General features: G+C 34.8%; 1 protein-coding gene across 4 annotated transcripts in view; it reads right to left on the minus strand.

The window, feature by feature from the left end:
• The window catches only part of RANBP17 (RAN binding protein 17), a 328,652-nt gene that overhangs the window by 248,390 nt on the left and 60,837 nt on the right, over window positions 1-19,425 (minus strand). For all 4 annotated transcript variants that reach the window (XM_027034339.2, XM_053226569.1, XM_027034320.2 and 1 more), the window contains 2 exons: window positions 16,946-17,051; window positions 6,661-6,796 (listed from right to left, as the gene is read on the minus strand). In XM_027034339.2, the coding sequence (XP_026890140.1) occupies window positions 6,661-6,796; window positions 16,946-17,051 (242 nt within the window). The remainder of the gene's footprint in view (window positions 1-6,660; window positions 6,797-16,945; window positions 17,052-19,425) is intronic.

Here is a 19,425-nt window from a genome sequence, read left to right on the forward strand (position 1 = left end):
TCCGGCCCCTCCGCTTTTGCAAGCCAGACTTGAGGGCTCTGCTTTGCTGGCGGGCTGCCCCTCCGACCCGGCTCCCTCCCGCCAGTCCGTGTAGTGCGCACCGCCTCTCCGCCCTTCCTACCCTCTTCCGTGGGCCTCTCGTCTGCGCTTGGCTCCAGAGAATCTGTTCTGCTAGTCTTCTGGTGGTTTTCTGGGTTATTTAGGCAAGTGTGGGTGGAATCTAAGTGATCAGCAGGACGCGGTGAGCCCAGCGTCATCCTACGCCGCCATCTTCCTAGAGTCCTCACTTTTATTTATTTTTGAGAGACAGAGTGAGACAAAGTGAGAGTGGGGAAGAGGCAGAAAGAGAGGAAGACACAGGATCAGAAGCAGGCTCCAGGCTCTGAGCTGTCAGCCCAGAGCCTGACATGGGGCTCAAACCCACAGACCTGATCATGACCGGAGTTGAAGACAGATGCTCAACCGACTGAGCCACCCAGGAGACCCTCCTTTCATTTTTAAAGATAGTTTTGCTGGATATGGAATTCTTGGTTACTAGTTCAGCACTCTATGTCATTGAAGGATCTTCTGGCCTCTCCTGTTTCTCAAGACTAGTCAGCTATTAATCTTACTGGTACCCCTCACGTGTAATGAGTTTTTCTCTTATCTTTTTTTCTTTTTTGTTTTTATTCAACACTCCCATATGTCACTGGGTGCTCAACACAACAAGTACCCTAATCAACATCACCTGTTTAACTCATCCCCCCACCCACCTCCCTTCTGGTAATTGTGATGAGTAGTTTTTCCCTTGCTGCTAAAATTTTTCTCTTTGTCTTTCAGCATTTTTACTATGATGTGTTCTTAGTGTGGGTCTTTATTGCACTTCTTTGATGTGTAATGCTTTTCACCAAATATGGTTAAGTTTTAAGCCAATATTGCTTTAAGTGTTTTTTTCTGATCCTGTCTCACTTCCTTTTCTGGTATTCTTCTACCAGGTACTCCATGATATTTTGGTGTATTTACTGGTGACCTACAGTTCTCTGAGACTCTGTTCACTTTTCTTCAGTCTTTTTTCTCTCTGTGCCTCAACATCTCATTTTCATTTACTGTACTTTCCAACTACAGAATTTCTATTTGTTTCTATTTTTAATAATTTCCATCTCTTTATTTAAATTCTCTATTTGATGACACATTGTTATCATACCTTACTTCACTTACTTCACTAATTTTAACAATATTGAGTCTTCCAATTCATAAACATGATATATATCTATTTATTTAGGCCTCATTTAATTTCTCTCAACGATGTTTTAGAGTTTTCACCCAGTCCAAGAATTTTATACATTTTCAACTTTGTTAGATATTGCTGTTTTCCAAAAATGTTTTACTGGTACTGGTTTGGATTCCACTAGCAGTGTATAGGAGTGTTAGCTATTTTACTTCATCACAAATACATGCTTTCATCAAACTTTTTAACTATCTCCAGCTAATAGGTATGATATGATTATTGCACTATAGCTTTAATTTGCATTTCCCTTAGTCCATGAAAGGATGAACATTTTTTCATGTTGATTATAAACCGTGATTTCTTTTTCTATAAATTGTTTACTCATATCTTTGGCACACTTTTTTTTTTCACTAGGTTGTTCTTCTCTTATTGATTCATAGAAATTGTTTATATAACTGGATATTGATTCTCTTTAAGTTACATGTATTGGATCTTAACCCTGTCTCTAGCTTGTCTTTTTACTTTGTTTACTGTGTATTTTGAGCTGCAGAAATTTTTATTTTTAATATGGGCAGAATTTATCAACCTTTGGGTTTATAGTTTGGGCTTTTCATGCCTTAAAAAGAAATCCTTCCCCGGGTGCCTGGGTGGCTCAGTCAATTAAGCTGTTAGTGGAGAGCCTGTTTAGGGATTTGGTCTCCCCCTCTCTCTGCCTCTGTCCTGCTCGCCCTCTCTCTCAAAAATAAACATTAAAAAAAATCCTTCCTGTCCTTAAATCATAGTCCCCTGCCTTTCACACTAAGAGTCACCAACTTAGATTTGATTTTTTATATACTGTGAAGTAATAATTCAAAACTTTAAATAGATATAACCAAATGTCCAGCATCCTTTATTTAATAGTCTGCCTCTTCCTGTACTATTTCAATGTTTAAGTGGGGAGGTAGGTTTTATAATTTTTTATTTATTTGCCCATCTTCCTCTTTAATTAAAAACTTAGAGGACAGATAGACCATTCTATTTGCCATTGTATCCCGGTCTTAGTATATAGTAGTTACGTATTAATATTCATCAGACAGTAAGTAGGAATAGGTGACAGGACAAAAAGTGTAGCACATACAAAGCATGTCACAGAACAGAAAAAAGTGTCAAAAGAAAAGGCTGCAAAGGTACACAAAGTCTAACCATAGGGAACTTATTTATATAATGAGAAACCAGTAAGAATTTTAAGCAGAGAAATTCTGTAAATTTTAAAGTCTGACAAAAGCAAGTATTAAGACAACATACAGCAACATATAATCTGCTGGGAGAGGGAAAACAGGCTATTCTAACATTTAAGAGAGCAACTTGGTAATATCTTGTAAAGCTGAAGTGATGTACCGTCTACAGCCCAGCAATTCTACTCCCAGTATTTACCTTCAAGATACTCATACACATGCATGAGGAAATAGGTATTTGAATGTTTACTGGAGTATTTTTTATAAACTTTAAAATTGGACTGAAAAAAAAAATAAAATAAAATTGGAAACAACCTAGTGTATATTAACAGAAAAATGAATACATAATGGCACAATAATATACTGTAATACCATTCAGTAATTAAATTAGAACTATACATATCACCATGGATAAATCTCAAAAACAATGTGGATCAAAACCAGCAAGTTCCTGCATACTAATTTTCTATAGAGTTAACAGTACTAGGTTTTGTTTATAAGTACATAGAAATGTGGGACCAGAACACAATCATGCATGAAAATAACATGAAATTTAGGACAGTGGTTACTTTGGCACAAGAAGAACAGAATCAGAGCAGCAACAGGCCATTAATGTTTAATTTAAAAATATACAGATATGAAGCAAATAGGGCAAGGTATTCAGATTTGACAAAGATGGGTGTGAGTGTCCATTACATTATTTTCCCTGGTTCTCTACTGAAGAAAATATTACTTTGGTGGCAGTATGGAAAATGGATTGGAGTGGGGAAAATGCAAGAAGGAAACAAAGAGGACAATAAGATCTGAAATCCAGTGAGAAATGACAAGCAGTAACAATGAGGATAAAAATGAAGGGGACTGAGAAGAATGAAACAGAGATATTTAGAGAATAAAATCAACATGATTAGGTGACAGATCAGATATAAGAACAAGGGGACATTTTGAGTTCACAGTCATTCTTCCTCAAAATAGGGAAGTAGGTGGAAAGGGTTTCAGGAGATAGTTCCTGTTTAGGACCTACTGAGATTGAAGGGGGCCTGTTCAATATCCCAGGTGAAAGATCCAACAGGAAGCAATACAGCAAAGTGATCAGCAGCATAGGCTCTGTTATCAGGTGTCCTAGTTCAAATCCAGATTCAACCACTTAAATACACCACTAATTATTCCAGACCTCAGTTTCCAAGTCTGTAAAAAGGGATGGGGAAGTGTTAATAAAAAACAGCTATTCCCATGGGACTTTTGTGAGATGAAATTAGATGCCTGTCAAGTGCTACGTGAAGTCTTTGGCAGACTACTGCTTCAATAAATGCCTACAGCTATCATTTGTGGCTCCTGCTTCTCATATATAGCACATACTTCTATTCTGTGCATCACTTAGGACTCTTTGCACTTACTTGATGCATATGTAAGAAATTCAAGATAGATAACAGTACACCTTATTTAAACTTGCTGAACAATTTCACTAAAGTCAGCATCATTTTCCAACTCAAGAACATACCTTTTATCACATGAAAGTTTATCAAGTGGGAGATTTAGACTCAAATCCATGGAATTCTACTAAATATATACATTCAACCACCATCTAGTAGAAAATACATAAGTAATATGCCATGCACTTGGAAGTGATAATAAAAAAGGTGGAGACAGTCCTAACCCAAATTAGAGTCAAAATATGTTTTGCTAACAAATGATTACAATGCAGTGTAATAACGCTAAAAAAAGGGGGGGAATTACAGGTTGCTATAGAACACATAAAAGGAATTCTCCCAGAATTTAAGAAGGTCATCTTAAAGGATGGGGTATCTGATGTGAAAGATAAAGTAGGAGTTAGCAGAGTAAGGCAGAAAAGTGAAAGTTTGATTCAAAAGAAATAGTGTTCTAGGCAGAGAAAACATTTTGCCCAAAGGCCTAGAATCTACAGAGAACACAGACTGTTGACGAAGCTGAAAAAAGTTTAGTACACATAAAGTATGTAGTACAAGTATGGAGGACTGAGGCATGAAACTGGTGACATACATAGAAAAGAGACTGGGAAGAACTTTGTAAGTCACATTCCATATGATCCAATTAAATGAGCTAATGCTTAAGAGGGTCTAGGACAGCTCCTAATACAAAATAAGTACCCATTAAATATTACTTTAGTGCAATCTAACTCTTAACTAACACTTTCCCCTTTTCTGCCACAATTTGGAATGTGACAATATACTCACCAAAAAAATATATATATATATTTTCCATCTGGTCTTCCTTGGTTGGTTGCCAGAAAACTAGTATGTAGAGAACTTACAAATGTGTTAGGTGGTCTGTTTCATTTGTGAAATGGGAACAATAACACCAACTTTGAAAAAAACAAACAAAACAATACCAACTCTGCAGGATTACTGTTAAGGACTAGAGGAGTGTGAAGAGATCCTAAAAAGAGTGCCAGGGCACATATTAAAGACTCTCCAAAACCTCCTCAAACTTCCTATTAAGGCAGATTGGCAGACAAGCCAGAGAAAAAGAAAGCAGAAAGCTCTGGTTTCCCTTTAGGGTTATGCAGTAGGAATGCCTTAAAAATAAGATTGCTGTCGGACTAAACACTTTTTGGTAAGGAAAGATGCATACACCAAAAATGTTAAATTACAATGACCAGTCTGATGATGTGTTTATTTTTTCCTAATATGTAAGCTCTTTCAAAAAAGAAAAGTTGACCTTCCATAATTCACTTTTTTCATATTACCTTGTATTAAAGGATATATAAATATATCTGTCTTTTTCTGTGACTGTTTGTTGATATCTAGAATTCTCACATATATATAAAATATACATATATATTTTAATGCAACAAATAAAAATTGGGGGGAAAAACTCCTAAATCCCATTGCTGTAAACAACTAATCTCATCTTACATATTTCTTTCCAAGTATTTTAAACACAATTAATTTGAAGGCTTTTCTACTCCATATTACACTATTCTGATTTAAGATCCAGACCAAATACTGGGTTAGCAATGTCTGAAGAGTATTTGTATTCATTTTTGTGAAAGCAAAACGGCAAACTCTCTGGGTACATTTAAAATAAGACAATTTATCATAATTTGATTTACTCTCAACCTTCAAGTAACACATCTGGGATTTTAAAAGAGGCACCCTGTATAAATTTCATACCATGTAATTTTTGTCTGATTCTAATTTGTTTTACTATCCAACTAAAACATTTATTTCTAGTTCTCCCTAATGGTCTCATTCAATTGCAGCTAAATTCTAAGAAATTTTTACTGAAATTAATCCTAATTGGCAAGAAAATATCACAATATATTTGACTAAGGAAGCATCAAGCTACATCACTTTCTGAAAAAGCAAGTTAAACAAACCTGAAATAAACCAAAGGGTAATATTAACAAAATCAAACAAAAATTTCCCATTATACAACTATTGTGAACAGAAAACCATAAATGTACTGAAGGTTAAGCCAAATTTCCCAGGGGATAAGAAGCTTAGTTCTGTATAAAAAGCTTACTCTAAATATTTCAAATTAGAAATCCTTCAACATTACTAATAAAAACTATAAATCCAAAGGAGGTAAGACTATCCTTAGGACTTCTCTTGCAGACAAGGTTTGGAAAGAGTTACTATTACAGAAGAAGAAAACTCAGTGTCACAAGTACTACTAAATATCTGGTTAGGGTTCACATAAATGCCCTCAATAATCCCTCATTATGCCTTAGGATCAATTCATCTAAATTTGCTGAAGCTAAAACTTCAATTATCATACTATGAGTGTGATTTAACTGTGGCCTCTCAAAGACATGTCTAGCTCTCCTGGTCCCCATCACTTACGTAAAAATGCTGAGCAATGAGCAAAAAATATACTGGAAACCACATAAAGAAGTAAATGTCCAAAAAATCCCAGAACTACAAAAAGAATAAATCTTTTGTTTCAAACCTTGAAATAAATATAATAAGGCAAAATCTATTAAAGTGTTTTAAATAATCTTAACTATTTAATGACTAGCCACATAAAAATAATATTCACTAACTCTCCCAACCTTTGAAGAAAATGGTAAATCTAGGCATAAAACAAGCAAATTAATCTCACAGTGTTTTCAATACCAATTAATCAATCAATTTCAATTGATCAATTAAATTTCTTAGGTAGAAATTACCCAAATATATCATTCAGCTTAAAGCTATTGTATGTGAGCATCTATTCATTTTCAGTAACATTTTTTTTAAAAAATCTCTAGTAAAAACCTACCTTTGAGGTTCTTTGAAGTTGATCACCAACATATGTTTTACGAAACTGATCCAAGAACCACAGAATTGCAAGCTCTATTTTCTCATTAGAACACTGAGGTAATCCGGTATCCATTAAAGATATAAGCTGAAAAACTCTTTTCATGAAGGAGAAAAAAAGGCTTCAGTAAAAATTCTTGGAGAAACAACATTAAAACATTTATTGTCAATGCAATGTAATAATCACTGTAAAAAATGGAAAAATACAAAAGCTTATAAAGAAGATAATTTAAAACCATGTGAAATTCTAGTTCTAAGATATACTACAATTTGGTCTAACTGCTTCTAGTCTTTTTCCTAAAACACATACCTACATATATATGCATAGAAAGCTATAAGGACATACACTTATTATTTTACTAAAACTTTATATAGAATGCATATAACATACACATATAAATATATAATATGTATATATAGATATAAATAAACACCTATAGATATATATGCATGCATAAATACAAATTAATATCTATATCCATATAAAATTTTAGTAAAGGAAAAATGATATTGAATGTGTAGTTTTATATTTTACCTTTTTATTAAACCTTATGTTTTTATATAATTATGTATTTGGGAGTCACATGACTCAAATATTAAAACAATCAAGAGATACACCAATCAAGTTATATCACTTTTTCAATGAATAATAAAAATTTTACCTGAAATAACTTACAAGATGATCTTAATAAAATCAAGTATTTTTTTTAAGCTGGCTCCATGCCCAGCATAGAGCTCACTTTGGGACCTGAACTCACAACTCTGAGATCAAGACCTGAACTGAGATGAAGAGTCGGATGCTCAACTGCCACCCAGGAGCCCTAAAATCAAATATTTTTAATACAGGTATGCAACTATTATTATCAGATAATCATAAATGAACTAAAGGTTAAGTTAAATTTCCTAGAGAAAAAGTTTAACTCAATATAATGAAAAGCTTAGTCTAGAATTTTCAAAAGAGAAATCCTTCTACTATCTATTTTCATTAAAAATTTCTAGGGGCGCCTGGGTGGCTCAGTCAGTTGAGCGTCCGACTTCGGCTCAGGTCATGATCTCACGGTCCGTGAGTTCAAGCTCCGCGTCAGGCTCTGTGCTGACAGCTCGGAGCCTGGAGCCTGCTTCGGATTCTGTGTCTCCCTCTCTCTCTGCCCCTAACCCACTCGCATTCTGTCTCTGTCTCTCTCAAAAAAATAAATAAATAAACATTAAAAAACTTAAAAAAAATTTCAGTGGACGGCTAAGTGCCTAGTATTAAGAAAATCTGTTTATTTTAATAATCTTTCTAAGAGCTAAGAGTACAAGTTGTTGAGGAACAGCACCTTTGTCTCCTTTTTCTAACTGCACAAAGGCATTGGTGCCTAGCCAACCCACACACTTCCTTCCATGCATGCACACAGGAACACTGTTAATAGTTTATGTGTCCTTCCGGAGATTTTTTTAACTGTATACACAGGCAAATATGACTAAATATTCTCCTCTCAACTCTTTTAAACATATGGAACATACACTATACTTATGGTTCCAAACCTAGCTTGTTCCATTTAATAACTGATCTTAAGATCTTTCCATGTCAGACATCAAGAGTTTCTTCATTCTCTCTTGCAGCTGTTTAACATTTCATTGTAGAAATATACCATAATATTTTCAAACATTCCCCTACACATGGGCACTGAAGTTAAGAATTTTTTGCTGTTGCAAAATTGCTGCAATTAGCCATCTTATACAATCATTTCACACATGTACAGCTACAATATATGCTTCTAACAGTGAAACAACTAGTTTAAAGAATATAAACTTTTATAACGTTGATGATTATTAGCATATTGCTCTCCACAGAAACTGAAACAATTTATCTATCATCAGTCTAGGAGAGTGTCTGTATACACTCATATAAGATAATTCGAATGATATGAAAATTTAAAATTTATTAATATCTGAAAAATGCATCTCAGTACAGTTTTATTTTGTATTTCTGTCACGTACATGAGGTTAAAATTTTTCCGTGTTTTTAAGCCGTATATATGTCCTTTCCTGTGACCTGTTTGTTCATATCCTTTGCCAATTCTTTCTATTGGGCTCTCTTTTCTTTGCTGATTTCTAGAAATTCTTTACACACACACGCACACACACACACACACACACATATACACATATATTAGAAAACTGAGTCCTTTGCCTATGTAATGTGATTAATGCCATACAGAAGTTTTTGTTAGGTTTTTATTATGCAAAATTTTTTATCAGCTTTTTCTTTTATGATTTTACATAATAAAAAGGTCTTCTTCCTGAATATAAGGTATTTTTTATGTTTCTTTTTTTTTTCTTTTTTTACATTTACCTCTCTGATACATTTGAACTTATCTTGAACACATCTTGTGAGATATGGATCAACATTATTTTTTCCCAGATGGCTACCCAGGTGTTTCAACACCATTTCTGTCTTGTATAGTCTATCTTTTGCTCACCATTTCAATTATATCCCTTATCATATAGACTAGGTTCATGTACGCATTCAGATTACTTTACTGGACCTTTTATTCTGTTCTAGCACCTAACTAAATATATCTTGATTATTTTTTTCATATTATTTAACTTTTCCAAAACATTATTTTTAATAGATGTATAATATTAAGACTATGTCAATATCTAACCATCTCATTTTGATGATAAATTCCTATTTCAGGAAATATAACTACTTCCAAAGAATTCTACAAAGTATCTAAGTTATAGCATATGAAGTTCTTTTAAAAAGTTAGTACTGGGGCACCTGGGTGGCTCAGTCATTTAAGCATCTGACTTTGATCTCACGGTTCATAGGTTCAAGGCCCATGTCAGGCGCCACGCTGCCAGCATTGAGCCTGCTTGGGATTCTCTCTCTCCCACTCTCTCTCAGCCCCTCCCCCTCCAAAATAAATATATAAACTTAAACAAATTAAAAAGTTGGTACTTTTTGCCAAAGTGTTATGAAATAATATGATGAATACCATTTTATGGTTATTATTTCCTATATTTATATTATTTAAAAGTAACTTTCACCTACCAAATATTTTTAATACCATTAAAATTTATGAAGGTAAAGTTACTGAAGATTACATTTAAGAATTAGGTTACTATAACCGGTTGTTTGGTTTTTTTTCCCAAGAAGATGTATTTGTTCTGTAATTTTTAGAGGAGTGACAAAGCTTTTAGTCTGGGTATTTTTTAATTAGCAGATTGTTGGAGTAATTTTTAAATAAATAGATATATTCAGCAAACTGTGTCTAGATCCAGGTGAGTTTTCAAGTGACTTAAACAGGCATATCTTGTTTCTGAATTCTTTATTGAGTGGGACCTCCCTTTTCCTACTCTAGCTCTCTGTTGGTTCTATGTACTTTCTCTTGTTTACTTTTATTTCCTTTTTATAGCATACATTCCAAAATCCTAGGAAGATGTGAAACCAAAAGACAGTTTGTTGGGATGTCTTTACAACTCATATTAAGCTGGTGATTTGCATTTGCCTAAAAGGTAATGGCATCCCAGCAGGAAAGCAGGAAAGAGTTCCCAGCAGGGTACAGGATCCATTTGTCAAAGAAGTTTTGGTAGTTGTACCAGAAGTTCAGTTGCAAGAGCCTAAGGTCCAAATAACCACGGCTTACACAATATGGGTATTTATTTCTCACTCAAGCAAATATCCAAGGCAGTCCTCCAGGACTAGTTAGCCCTCCACAGTGCATCAGGGATTCAGGTTCCTCACATCTTGTTGTTACATTTGCCTCCATTCACACAATCACTTTGTGGCCTAAGATGGCTTCTTCAGCTCCACCCAACAGGTCCACACATCTGGCACATACCACATTCACTTACATCTGACTGCCTAGAACACAGTCACTTAACCATACCTAGCTGCAAGAGAGTCTAATAAATCTGGCCTTTATTCAGGTGGCCACATACCCACCGTGAGAATCAGGTATTCTATTACTGCAGAAGAAAGGAAGAAGAAATGCTGGACAGCTAGTAACCTCTGCCACAGTGCCCTTCAAAGATCTGTGGCTACCTCTAAAAGTGCTTAAGAATAAAACTTGCATTATATATATATAATATTCACTTCCAGTTTCACTTTATTGTCCTACACATACTGTTTCATTTATGTCAAATTATTTCTGGTAAAGAGCATGGGGGGAATAAAAAGACAAGTATATCATTAAATAATTTCAATCCAAGTATAAAGCACAGCATTTCAAATTCAAAGAGATGAATTTTGGATAATCAGTTGTTTATATTCCCCTAGATATCCAAATAAATAAGTATTCATTTAGTCAACAAATATCTGAGGGCCTACTATGTGGCAGGTGTGTATCAGGAGTTCAGAATATAAGTGAACAAGACATATATATTCTCAGTCCTCCAGAAACCTATCGTCTATACAGGGAAAGACCTAAAATAAGGAATTAAAGAATGACAAGTACTATCATAAACAGTATAAAAAAATTGGGGAAGATTCTTAACATTCTAGGATGGAAAACGGCAAAGAAAGAGTGTGTGGAGAGAAAGGAGAAAACATGTGTAACTATCCAGAGAACTATCCAGGGAAGAAAAGGCATGGCTCAGTTCAGAGCTAAGGAAAGTTCAATATGGCTACAAAGCAGTCAGATGAAGCTAATCAGACAGGCAGGAGCCAGATTATGAACCTGATGAGCCATGTTGATTTTAAACCCAGTAGCAATGGAAAGTACTTGGCTCAGAGTTTGAGCAAAGCACCGACCTAATCAGATCTGTACTTCAGATTCAGGAAGCCAGAGAGGAAGCAAGGTGTCCACTTAAAACTGTAGCATGAATCCAGGTGAAAGATGATAGGAACTACAACAACAAGGGCTAGAAACAACTGGACTAAAAGGCATAACTAGAAGGTAGAGCTGACAGTATTTGAAAATGAAGACTACATGGATGCTGGTGAGAGAGAAAAAAGGAAAAATTAAGAATAACTTCCAGGATTCAGACTTAGGCAATCGAGCGGATGGCAAGGAGACACGCGAAGAGGTCAGGGCTGGGAGTGGATAGAAGAGAGAAGTTTAATGTTAGCCACTGAATTGAAGACAAATGTGAAACAGAACATGCAAGTGAAACAGTTCAACAGGTATCTGGAAGTTAGAAGATAACAATGACTGCAACACAGAATCACTGAGCAATGCTGAGGGCTCAGCTGAGGTGAAAACTGGCATTCTGATTGACAAATGGTACCTGTATAGAGGTATGCAATTCTTTTGTTATCACTTAACGGGTTAGAGAAAACTCTGAATTCCTTCAGGGTTAAGGTTTTGCCAGGCAGTTGAGGTAAAAATACAACGGTGAACAAAGCAGATAAAGCTTATTCCTTTCCTTACACTAGTGGAATGAGCAAATGAACATAAAGGGTAATAAAGACTAGGAAGAAACTAAACTAAGATAGGGTGTTATTATAGACTGGGAAATCAGAGGAAGAGACAGCTGCATATAGACCTACTTGACTGAAGTGAAGGAGTACCCTATAAACATCTGGAAGAAAGCATTCCTAGCAGAGAAATGCAGAGGCCCTAAAGTGAGAACATATTGGTAATACTCAAATAGCAAGGAGGCCCTTGTGGTTGGGCTGAATGAGAAAGAGGAGGAAATGAAGTCAGAGAAGTAGTACAAGAGGCTCTGAGCCCTGGCAAGGACTCTGGAATCTGTCACGTGTGTGACAGGAAGCCACTGGAAGCTTATGAACAGAGAAGAGCACCACGATCTAATGGGAAAGAAGTTGAAGTCATCCATACGACAGCAGAGTCTGAGAGAGAGAACAAGACTCTGAGCTAGCTGCCAGAGGTTTCATGAGTAATGAGGGATGACTTGGAGAAGAACAGGCCAGAGAAGTGAGGAGAGACCGGAAGGGGGGGGGATGGGGGGGGTTGGGTAACTGAGAAGAATAAGCCTAAAAGCAGCAGTCGCTCTATTAGCACGAGCAAACTGAGAAGACACAGGATGAATAAAACACAGTCTCTGGGTAATCACTCAAGAGGGTTACATTCTGGTAATGAGGAATGAAACGGAAATGACTATAAAATTTTCTTTATTTAATTAGAATTGCATAGCCTGAGCACAAATATATTTATTTGCCAAGTTAAAGTAGCATATTTAAATATGTTAAAGTAACATGTTTTAATTATAATTATCACAATATTGGGAGCTTTTATGAATATTAACCTTTTCCTGATAAAATAGCATATAGGTTTCTGGCAGAAGCTTCACGGTCTTCTAATTTGGTATTGTTCCCCCAGGAGTTAAAAAGGTATCATGTAACAATACACACAAGGCAACAGTATTACAGTTCCAGTTACTTGGAACTTCTTCATATGAAATTGATATTTTAAAATTCTACATAAAACCATATTCTTATTTAATTTAAAATCTCAACATTTCACAACAGATATTTATATTTTTTCTATGCCCCACCTTGATCTTGAATCTACTTAGCCCTGTTTACATACACACCAACCTCACCACTACCTCTCACCCCATCCCTGGCCTCAACCACTTGTCTTTTGGCTCCAGTAAGATTCACACACTTCCTGCAGTTGTAAATCTTTACCCAGGGAAGAGGTAAGGCCTAGAACAGCTCTAGCCCCTACCTCCCACCCCAACAGGACCAATAGAAGCTCTGGCTTCCCCAGCGATACCTCAAAGAGGCCAGGGAACACAACTATGAAGTATGAAAAGGTTGAGCACCCCGGGAGTAGACACTAACTAGTAAGAAACGGGACACAGAAATAAGCAGACAGAAAAATGCCTTGCCCTTAGTCCCCCATCCTGCCACCACCATGAACTGTTTTGAAACACATTGGTCCATGTGGCCTCTGGGAAAAACTCCCGTAACAGCAAGCAACAAGGTCTGTAATGTACCATCTTATACACTTGATTCTCATTATTCATGGTAGTTATGTTCTCAAAAGGCATTATGAAAACTGTATTAGTCAATACTAAACCACTGTGCTCCCAGAGGAAATACAGGGTTAGGTTCCTGAGGAACACTGGTGACAATGTTTTCATTAACCAATCTAACAAATAACCTTGTTTTATGTGTGTTTCTCTTTAAAGACATCTTATTTATTAATATGTATTGTTGATCATTAACATTGAACTCACAGCTAATAGCACAACTTGGACCTGAATGAGGCTTACTTAATATACGTTATTTTTTCTGTAAGGTACTTTACAGCTTTTTTGTTGTGCTTAGGAACATCAGACAGCACTTCAGCACTACATTGGGGACCATTGTAAATAGTAAAACCACCAACAAAAAGCACAAAAACGTGAGAAATATGGCACTAAACAGACAATGTAAAGGACACTTATTTACAGTATTAGAGTATGAAATAAGAAGGCAAAGCTGGGAAAATGGGTATCAGGCAACTCAAATTTCCACGCACATACATATCCAAAAATGACTGCAGCAGCACCAGAAGCGTTGGTTTGGGGGTTACAAATAAACTTTAGCAAGTACACAAATTTGCAAAACTGGAATCTGTGGATGAGGATTATTGACTGTATTTGTTTTCTCCTATTCTCTCAATTTTTCTTTTCCTTCATTTTTCCTTCCTTGAAAATGCACCTTTCTCCCCACTCTTCAATAAAACCTTAGACCATAATCTTCACCTAATGCTTTGTTTTCTAGGGAACGGCTAAAACGCAAATCAAATATTAAAGTTAAATATATTTGTTGCTTAAAGAAAAAATTAAAATTTTCTACTTGGCAAATATACACCTGCTTTTGTTTATTTCCTTGGCAAATATACCTGCTTTTGTTCATTTCCTGTTATATATTTCTCAGGAAAATAATGCCAGTGGGTACTTCTCTGCTTGATGATGAAAACTTTTAAAAAATCAAACTATAGCAAAAAGTATACTTACTTTCCACTTTATTAAACATGTAATGTTATATTAAAAGATAGCACGGAGGCAAATTATTCACTTTGTTTAAAATTAACCAAAGCATTTTAAGAATGCCCCAATTCATATTTTAAAGTTATTCTATATTGGAAATAATGAATCTTAGAAAAGCTGAAAATATTTGTGTTCCATTCAGACTCCAGTTTCACTGCAAAGGGCTAGTTTAAAGGTAGAAAAGAATACGGAATGAAGAGAAATTTTCTATTCAAAATGGCAACAAATTTATTAAACACTTAGGAATATATTTAAGATTAGTAAGGAAGGAGAATGCCACAACCAGGTATAATAATTTTAAGAACTTTGCCACTGGGTGGTGGCAAAACTGGGGTGACATACATCTGGGCAAAAAGCAATGGATAGTCAATTGTCCAACAGAAGCTTTATTTATGATTGTTGACAAGATTTTTCACCTCATGACCGTAGCCTTAGTAAGAAGCAATGAATTACTTGCCTTATATTTCTATTCTACACTGAGGAAAACAGACTTCCAAGATCAGTGGAAAAGAATGAAAAGCCTAGAAAAAGACCTAAAATCTTCATGTAAAGATATAAGCAGCATTTCAAATGTGTGAAGGATGAGGTTCACATTAATTGGTTAACACTATGTAAACTCTGGAAAAAGTATATAAGACAAATGTCAAATATATTAAGAATTAAATATAAAAAACTGAAACCATAAAAAAACTAGAAGAAAACATAGGTGAGTATTTTTATTATCCAGGTGTGGAACAACTTTTCTAAGCATGACCAATGGAGAAAATATGAAGGGAAAATTTCATAGATCTGAACATATAAATATTTAAATCCAGTAAGAAAGAAATTTCTAAAACAAATTAAAAACATGGAGAAAACATTTTCAAAATAAATAGCAAAATATTAAGATCTTTGATATATACTGGGTTCTTATAAACAAATTAGGAAAGATAATCACAAAAGAAAACTAGCTAAATGGTACAATCTGTACATATTTAAAAATCACAGAGAAAATACAATTGGGAAAAATAGGAATGGAAAAGAATGTTTGACATCACTTGTAACCAAAGCAATACAAAATTAACACAAGATATTTGCTGTTATTTGGGAAAGATAATCCTATTATCTAGGGTTCAACTGCAGAAAATATGGTTAACTCTCAAAGCCTTTGAGTTCAGAGAATAAACTAGTATTGAAACTCTTTAACATGCTGTAGACCATTCCACCAACTCTACAGCCTTTAGGAATTAACTCTAATGAAATTATTTTGATCTAAAAGAATATTCACCTCAAAGCAGTTTACATTGAAGAAAAATTGGGAAACAACCTAAAATTCCCAAGACCAGGGTATGTTTAAATTAAGGAACAGCTTAGAATATTTAATGTCTAGGTAAAATCACAATATTATGCTTGATTTTTTAAAAAGAGAAGTGTTTGTGGGGCGGGGGTGGAGCAGATGGCGTTTGGTAATATAGCACTTACCATTTGCCAGACATTGTTCTCAGCATCTTAAAAATATTAACTCATTTAATCCTTATAATAGCCCAAAATGAATTAGGTATTATTGTCCCCATTTTAGTTTACAAAACAGTATTCTAGTATAATTTTTGTTTAAAAAATGTTGGAAAAGACACATGAAATGTACATATACCCTCAAGCATTAATTTAAAAAATTCAAAGGTCTTTAGCAAAATGACAGTAATAGTTACCTTCAAATTAATCTATGACTTTTCTTTTTATTTGAAATATTTAAGTGTCCAATAAAAACACATACGACTTTGTTATAAAGAAAAATTTTATTAAAAAATAAATTAAAATATATAGAAAACCAACTCACGTGTATTATTCACATGTAGGAATTTTCCTCAGTGTTAAGGCAAGTAATTCATTGCTTCTTATTAAGGCTATAGTCATGAGGTGGAAAATCTAGTCAACAATCACAAACAAAGCTTGTATTGGGTAACTGACTATCCACTGCTTTTTGACCACACGTATATCACCCCAATTTTGCCACCACCCGATACACACCAATTTAGCAAGCTTTGTCAGATCCTAAGAAATAAAAAGCAACTTAAACCTTCATTTAGACGCAAGTCTAAACACTATTTAGACGCAAGTTTAAAGTATATTTGACTATAACACTTATTAGAGATTTGACTTCTACAAATCACTTAACCTCTAACCTCTATTAGTTTTCGCACCAGTAAAAAAGAAAATAATACCTTCCTCAAATGGCCAAGTACAAAATGTTTTATCTTATAATTCCAGTTCAATAATAACTAAATTTCTTAACTACTTAGTAAATTTCTGTAAGTTTTATGGCCAGCACTTACCGACAGGATAATTCTCCATCCATAGCATCATGTTCATCTGTACTGGTATAGGTTAACCTTCCTCCAACAACTGTCCCAACTAAGTATACCAGCCATGCAAGACGTCCTAAAACATAACAGGAAAGAGAAATGTTTAGGAGGTATTTATAGAAACAATGTTTATATTGCAGAAAATTCTGAAATTGGCAAAGTGATCTATTCTTCCAAACAAATGATAAACTACTGTGAACTCAGTCCTTGACAGAGAGTGGAGTGAGTTTTAAGTTTATCAACGCAGCATAACAGTAAAAATTACAGATTTTACAGAGTTAAAGTTATGTTCAAAATCCCAGCTCGAACAATTTATGTGATCTTGCATAAGTTACTTACCCCTTTACACATTAGGATTTTCATTTGAAAAATGGAGAAAATAATGTCTACCATGAAGACTTACAATTAAAATTAAATTGGACTAACAAAACACCTAAAGTAATGTGTAGAACCAGGGCTGTAAGTAAGTACTAATATAATCCACAGACCAGCATCTTTTCTGGTCACTGACCAAACATGGTCAATGTTATGATAATACCAGCCTGATCATTTTTAGTATTGTCCCTGTTTGAACCTAATAGATGGTAATAAATTTATCGCCTTCGTATTTTGTGCATAACTTTTTAAAATACAAGACTGTTGTATTTTATGCATAACTTTTTAAAATCCAAGATTGTCACCATTCAAATCACATAGTCTGACAACAAAATTAACTTCACGGGCAATACTAGCAAGGGCTTAACTAACTATAACAGTGGCATGCATGGCATCTACAGTTTTCACAAAATTGAGTAATTGAGAAATGGAGGTACTTATTGAATGATTTTTATTTAAGGCATATATCATTTTACAACTTAGAAGCACTGATCCATGTGTCAGATTCTCCAAAATTTTCAAGACCTTTATGAACAATGAACAACATACCAGTTATCTTGCTAAAAAGAAATTTTGTGCTATTCTTAGGGACTGATTCTTCAAAGTTGACCAGGTTATTGCACAATACCAAAATCAATTATGTTCCTGTATTGAGAAACAAATCAATTATGTTCCTGTATTGAGAAACCTTCTCAAGTGAACTAAAGTTCAAGGGTATTAACTTGAATAGTCTTATGGATGTCTTTGCCTGTTGGAAGACTTAGGAAGGATAAATTCATGTAGAAAAAGAGCACATTCTTTCTATATTTCTGTGAATACTAGCCATCATTACTCTATAACTGATCAATTCCCTCTAACTTCAAGAGAGACATCAGCCTATTGAGGTGACAAACTTCCTGTAAGTTAGAAATATAGCCTGGCAAATATCCACATCCCCTATTGTATTATAAAACGACAATGAATAAATCAGAATAGACCCAATTATGCAGGCTGGGACATAAACAATGTGAAACAGATTCAATAGGAGACAAAAACACTAATTTGATCAAGTAATTCATAAAACAGACTCAAGCCTCAAGATACACACAATTAATTTTTAAAAAGTAACAGAACAAAACGCCCATCTAGAAAGCTGAAGGTACTAAGAAAGTTGCCTATGTACTCAAAATTGTTTTATGATTAACATAAAAGTCTATTAGTAACACATGCTATCCCCTGATGACCCTACTTCTGTGGGTCCTCTCAAGTGATCTCTCTTCCACACTTCTTGTATCTCAGGCCTACAACATGGAGGTGCTCTTGACGTTCCTGATGTCTATTTCCAAAACATTCTCCCTCCATCAAAAGCACTCAGCTGACATCTTAAGTCATCAAACTATACTAGCAAATATCCTTTCTGGCTGCAATGATCTACTCTCCCTCAGGTTATTTTCCCTTACTTTTTGAAGGTGTTTATTCCTGGCTTGTTGTCACTCTTTCCAACAAGACTTCTATTATAATCAGTAGTGGCTTCAACATATACAAAGATGAATCTTCCAACACTAACAATCCTTCATTCTACTGGGAATCTCCAACAGATGAACCTATCACTTTCTTTAACAACTTTACTGAAATATATAATTCACATACCATACAATTCATCCACTTATAAAAGTCATTGTTTTTAAGTAAATTCACAGGGTTGTACAACCACCACCACAACCTAATTTTAGAACATTTCATCTCTCACCAAAGAAATTCCACTCCATACCCCTCAATTCACCCCCATCCCTAAGCAACTACTAATCTACTTTTATGTCTCCTCAGATTTTTCCCATTCTGGACATTTCATGTCAACAAATCATATAACATGTAGCTTTTGTAACTGTCTTTTTCACTTAGCATAATGTGTTCAAAGATCATCCATGTTGTAGTTTGTATTGGTACTTCATTTTTTATAGCCAAACAACATTCCATTGTTTGAACTTATGGTTGCTGGTGGGGTGGGGTGGGGGGTGTTGAAGGACAAGCAAGATGGGTGAATGGGAGGGAGAAATAGAAGCTTCCAGTTATGAAATGAATAAGTCATGGAAATA

The sequence above is a fragment of the Acinonyx jubatus genome, chromosome A1 (assembly GCF_027475565.1).
Source record: "Acinonyx jubatus isolate Ajub_Pintada_27869175 chromosome A1, VMU_Ajub_asm_v1.0, whole genome shotgun sequence".
NCBI classification, from domain to species: Eukaryota; Metazoa; Chordata; class Mammalia; order Carnivora; family Felidae; genus Acinonyx; species Acinonyx jubatus.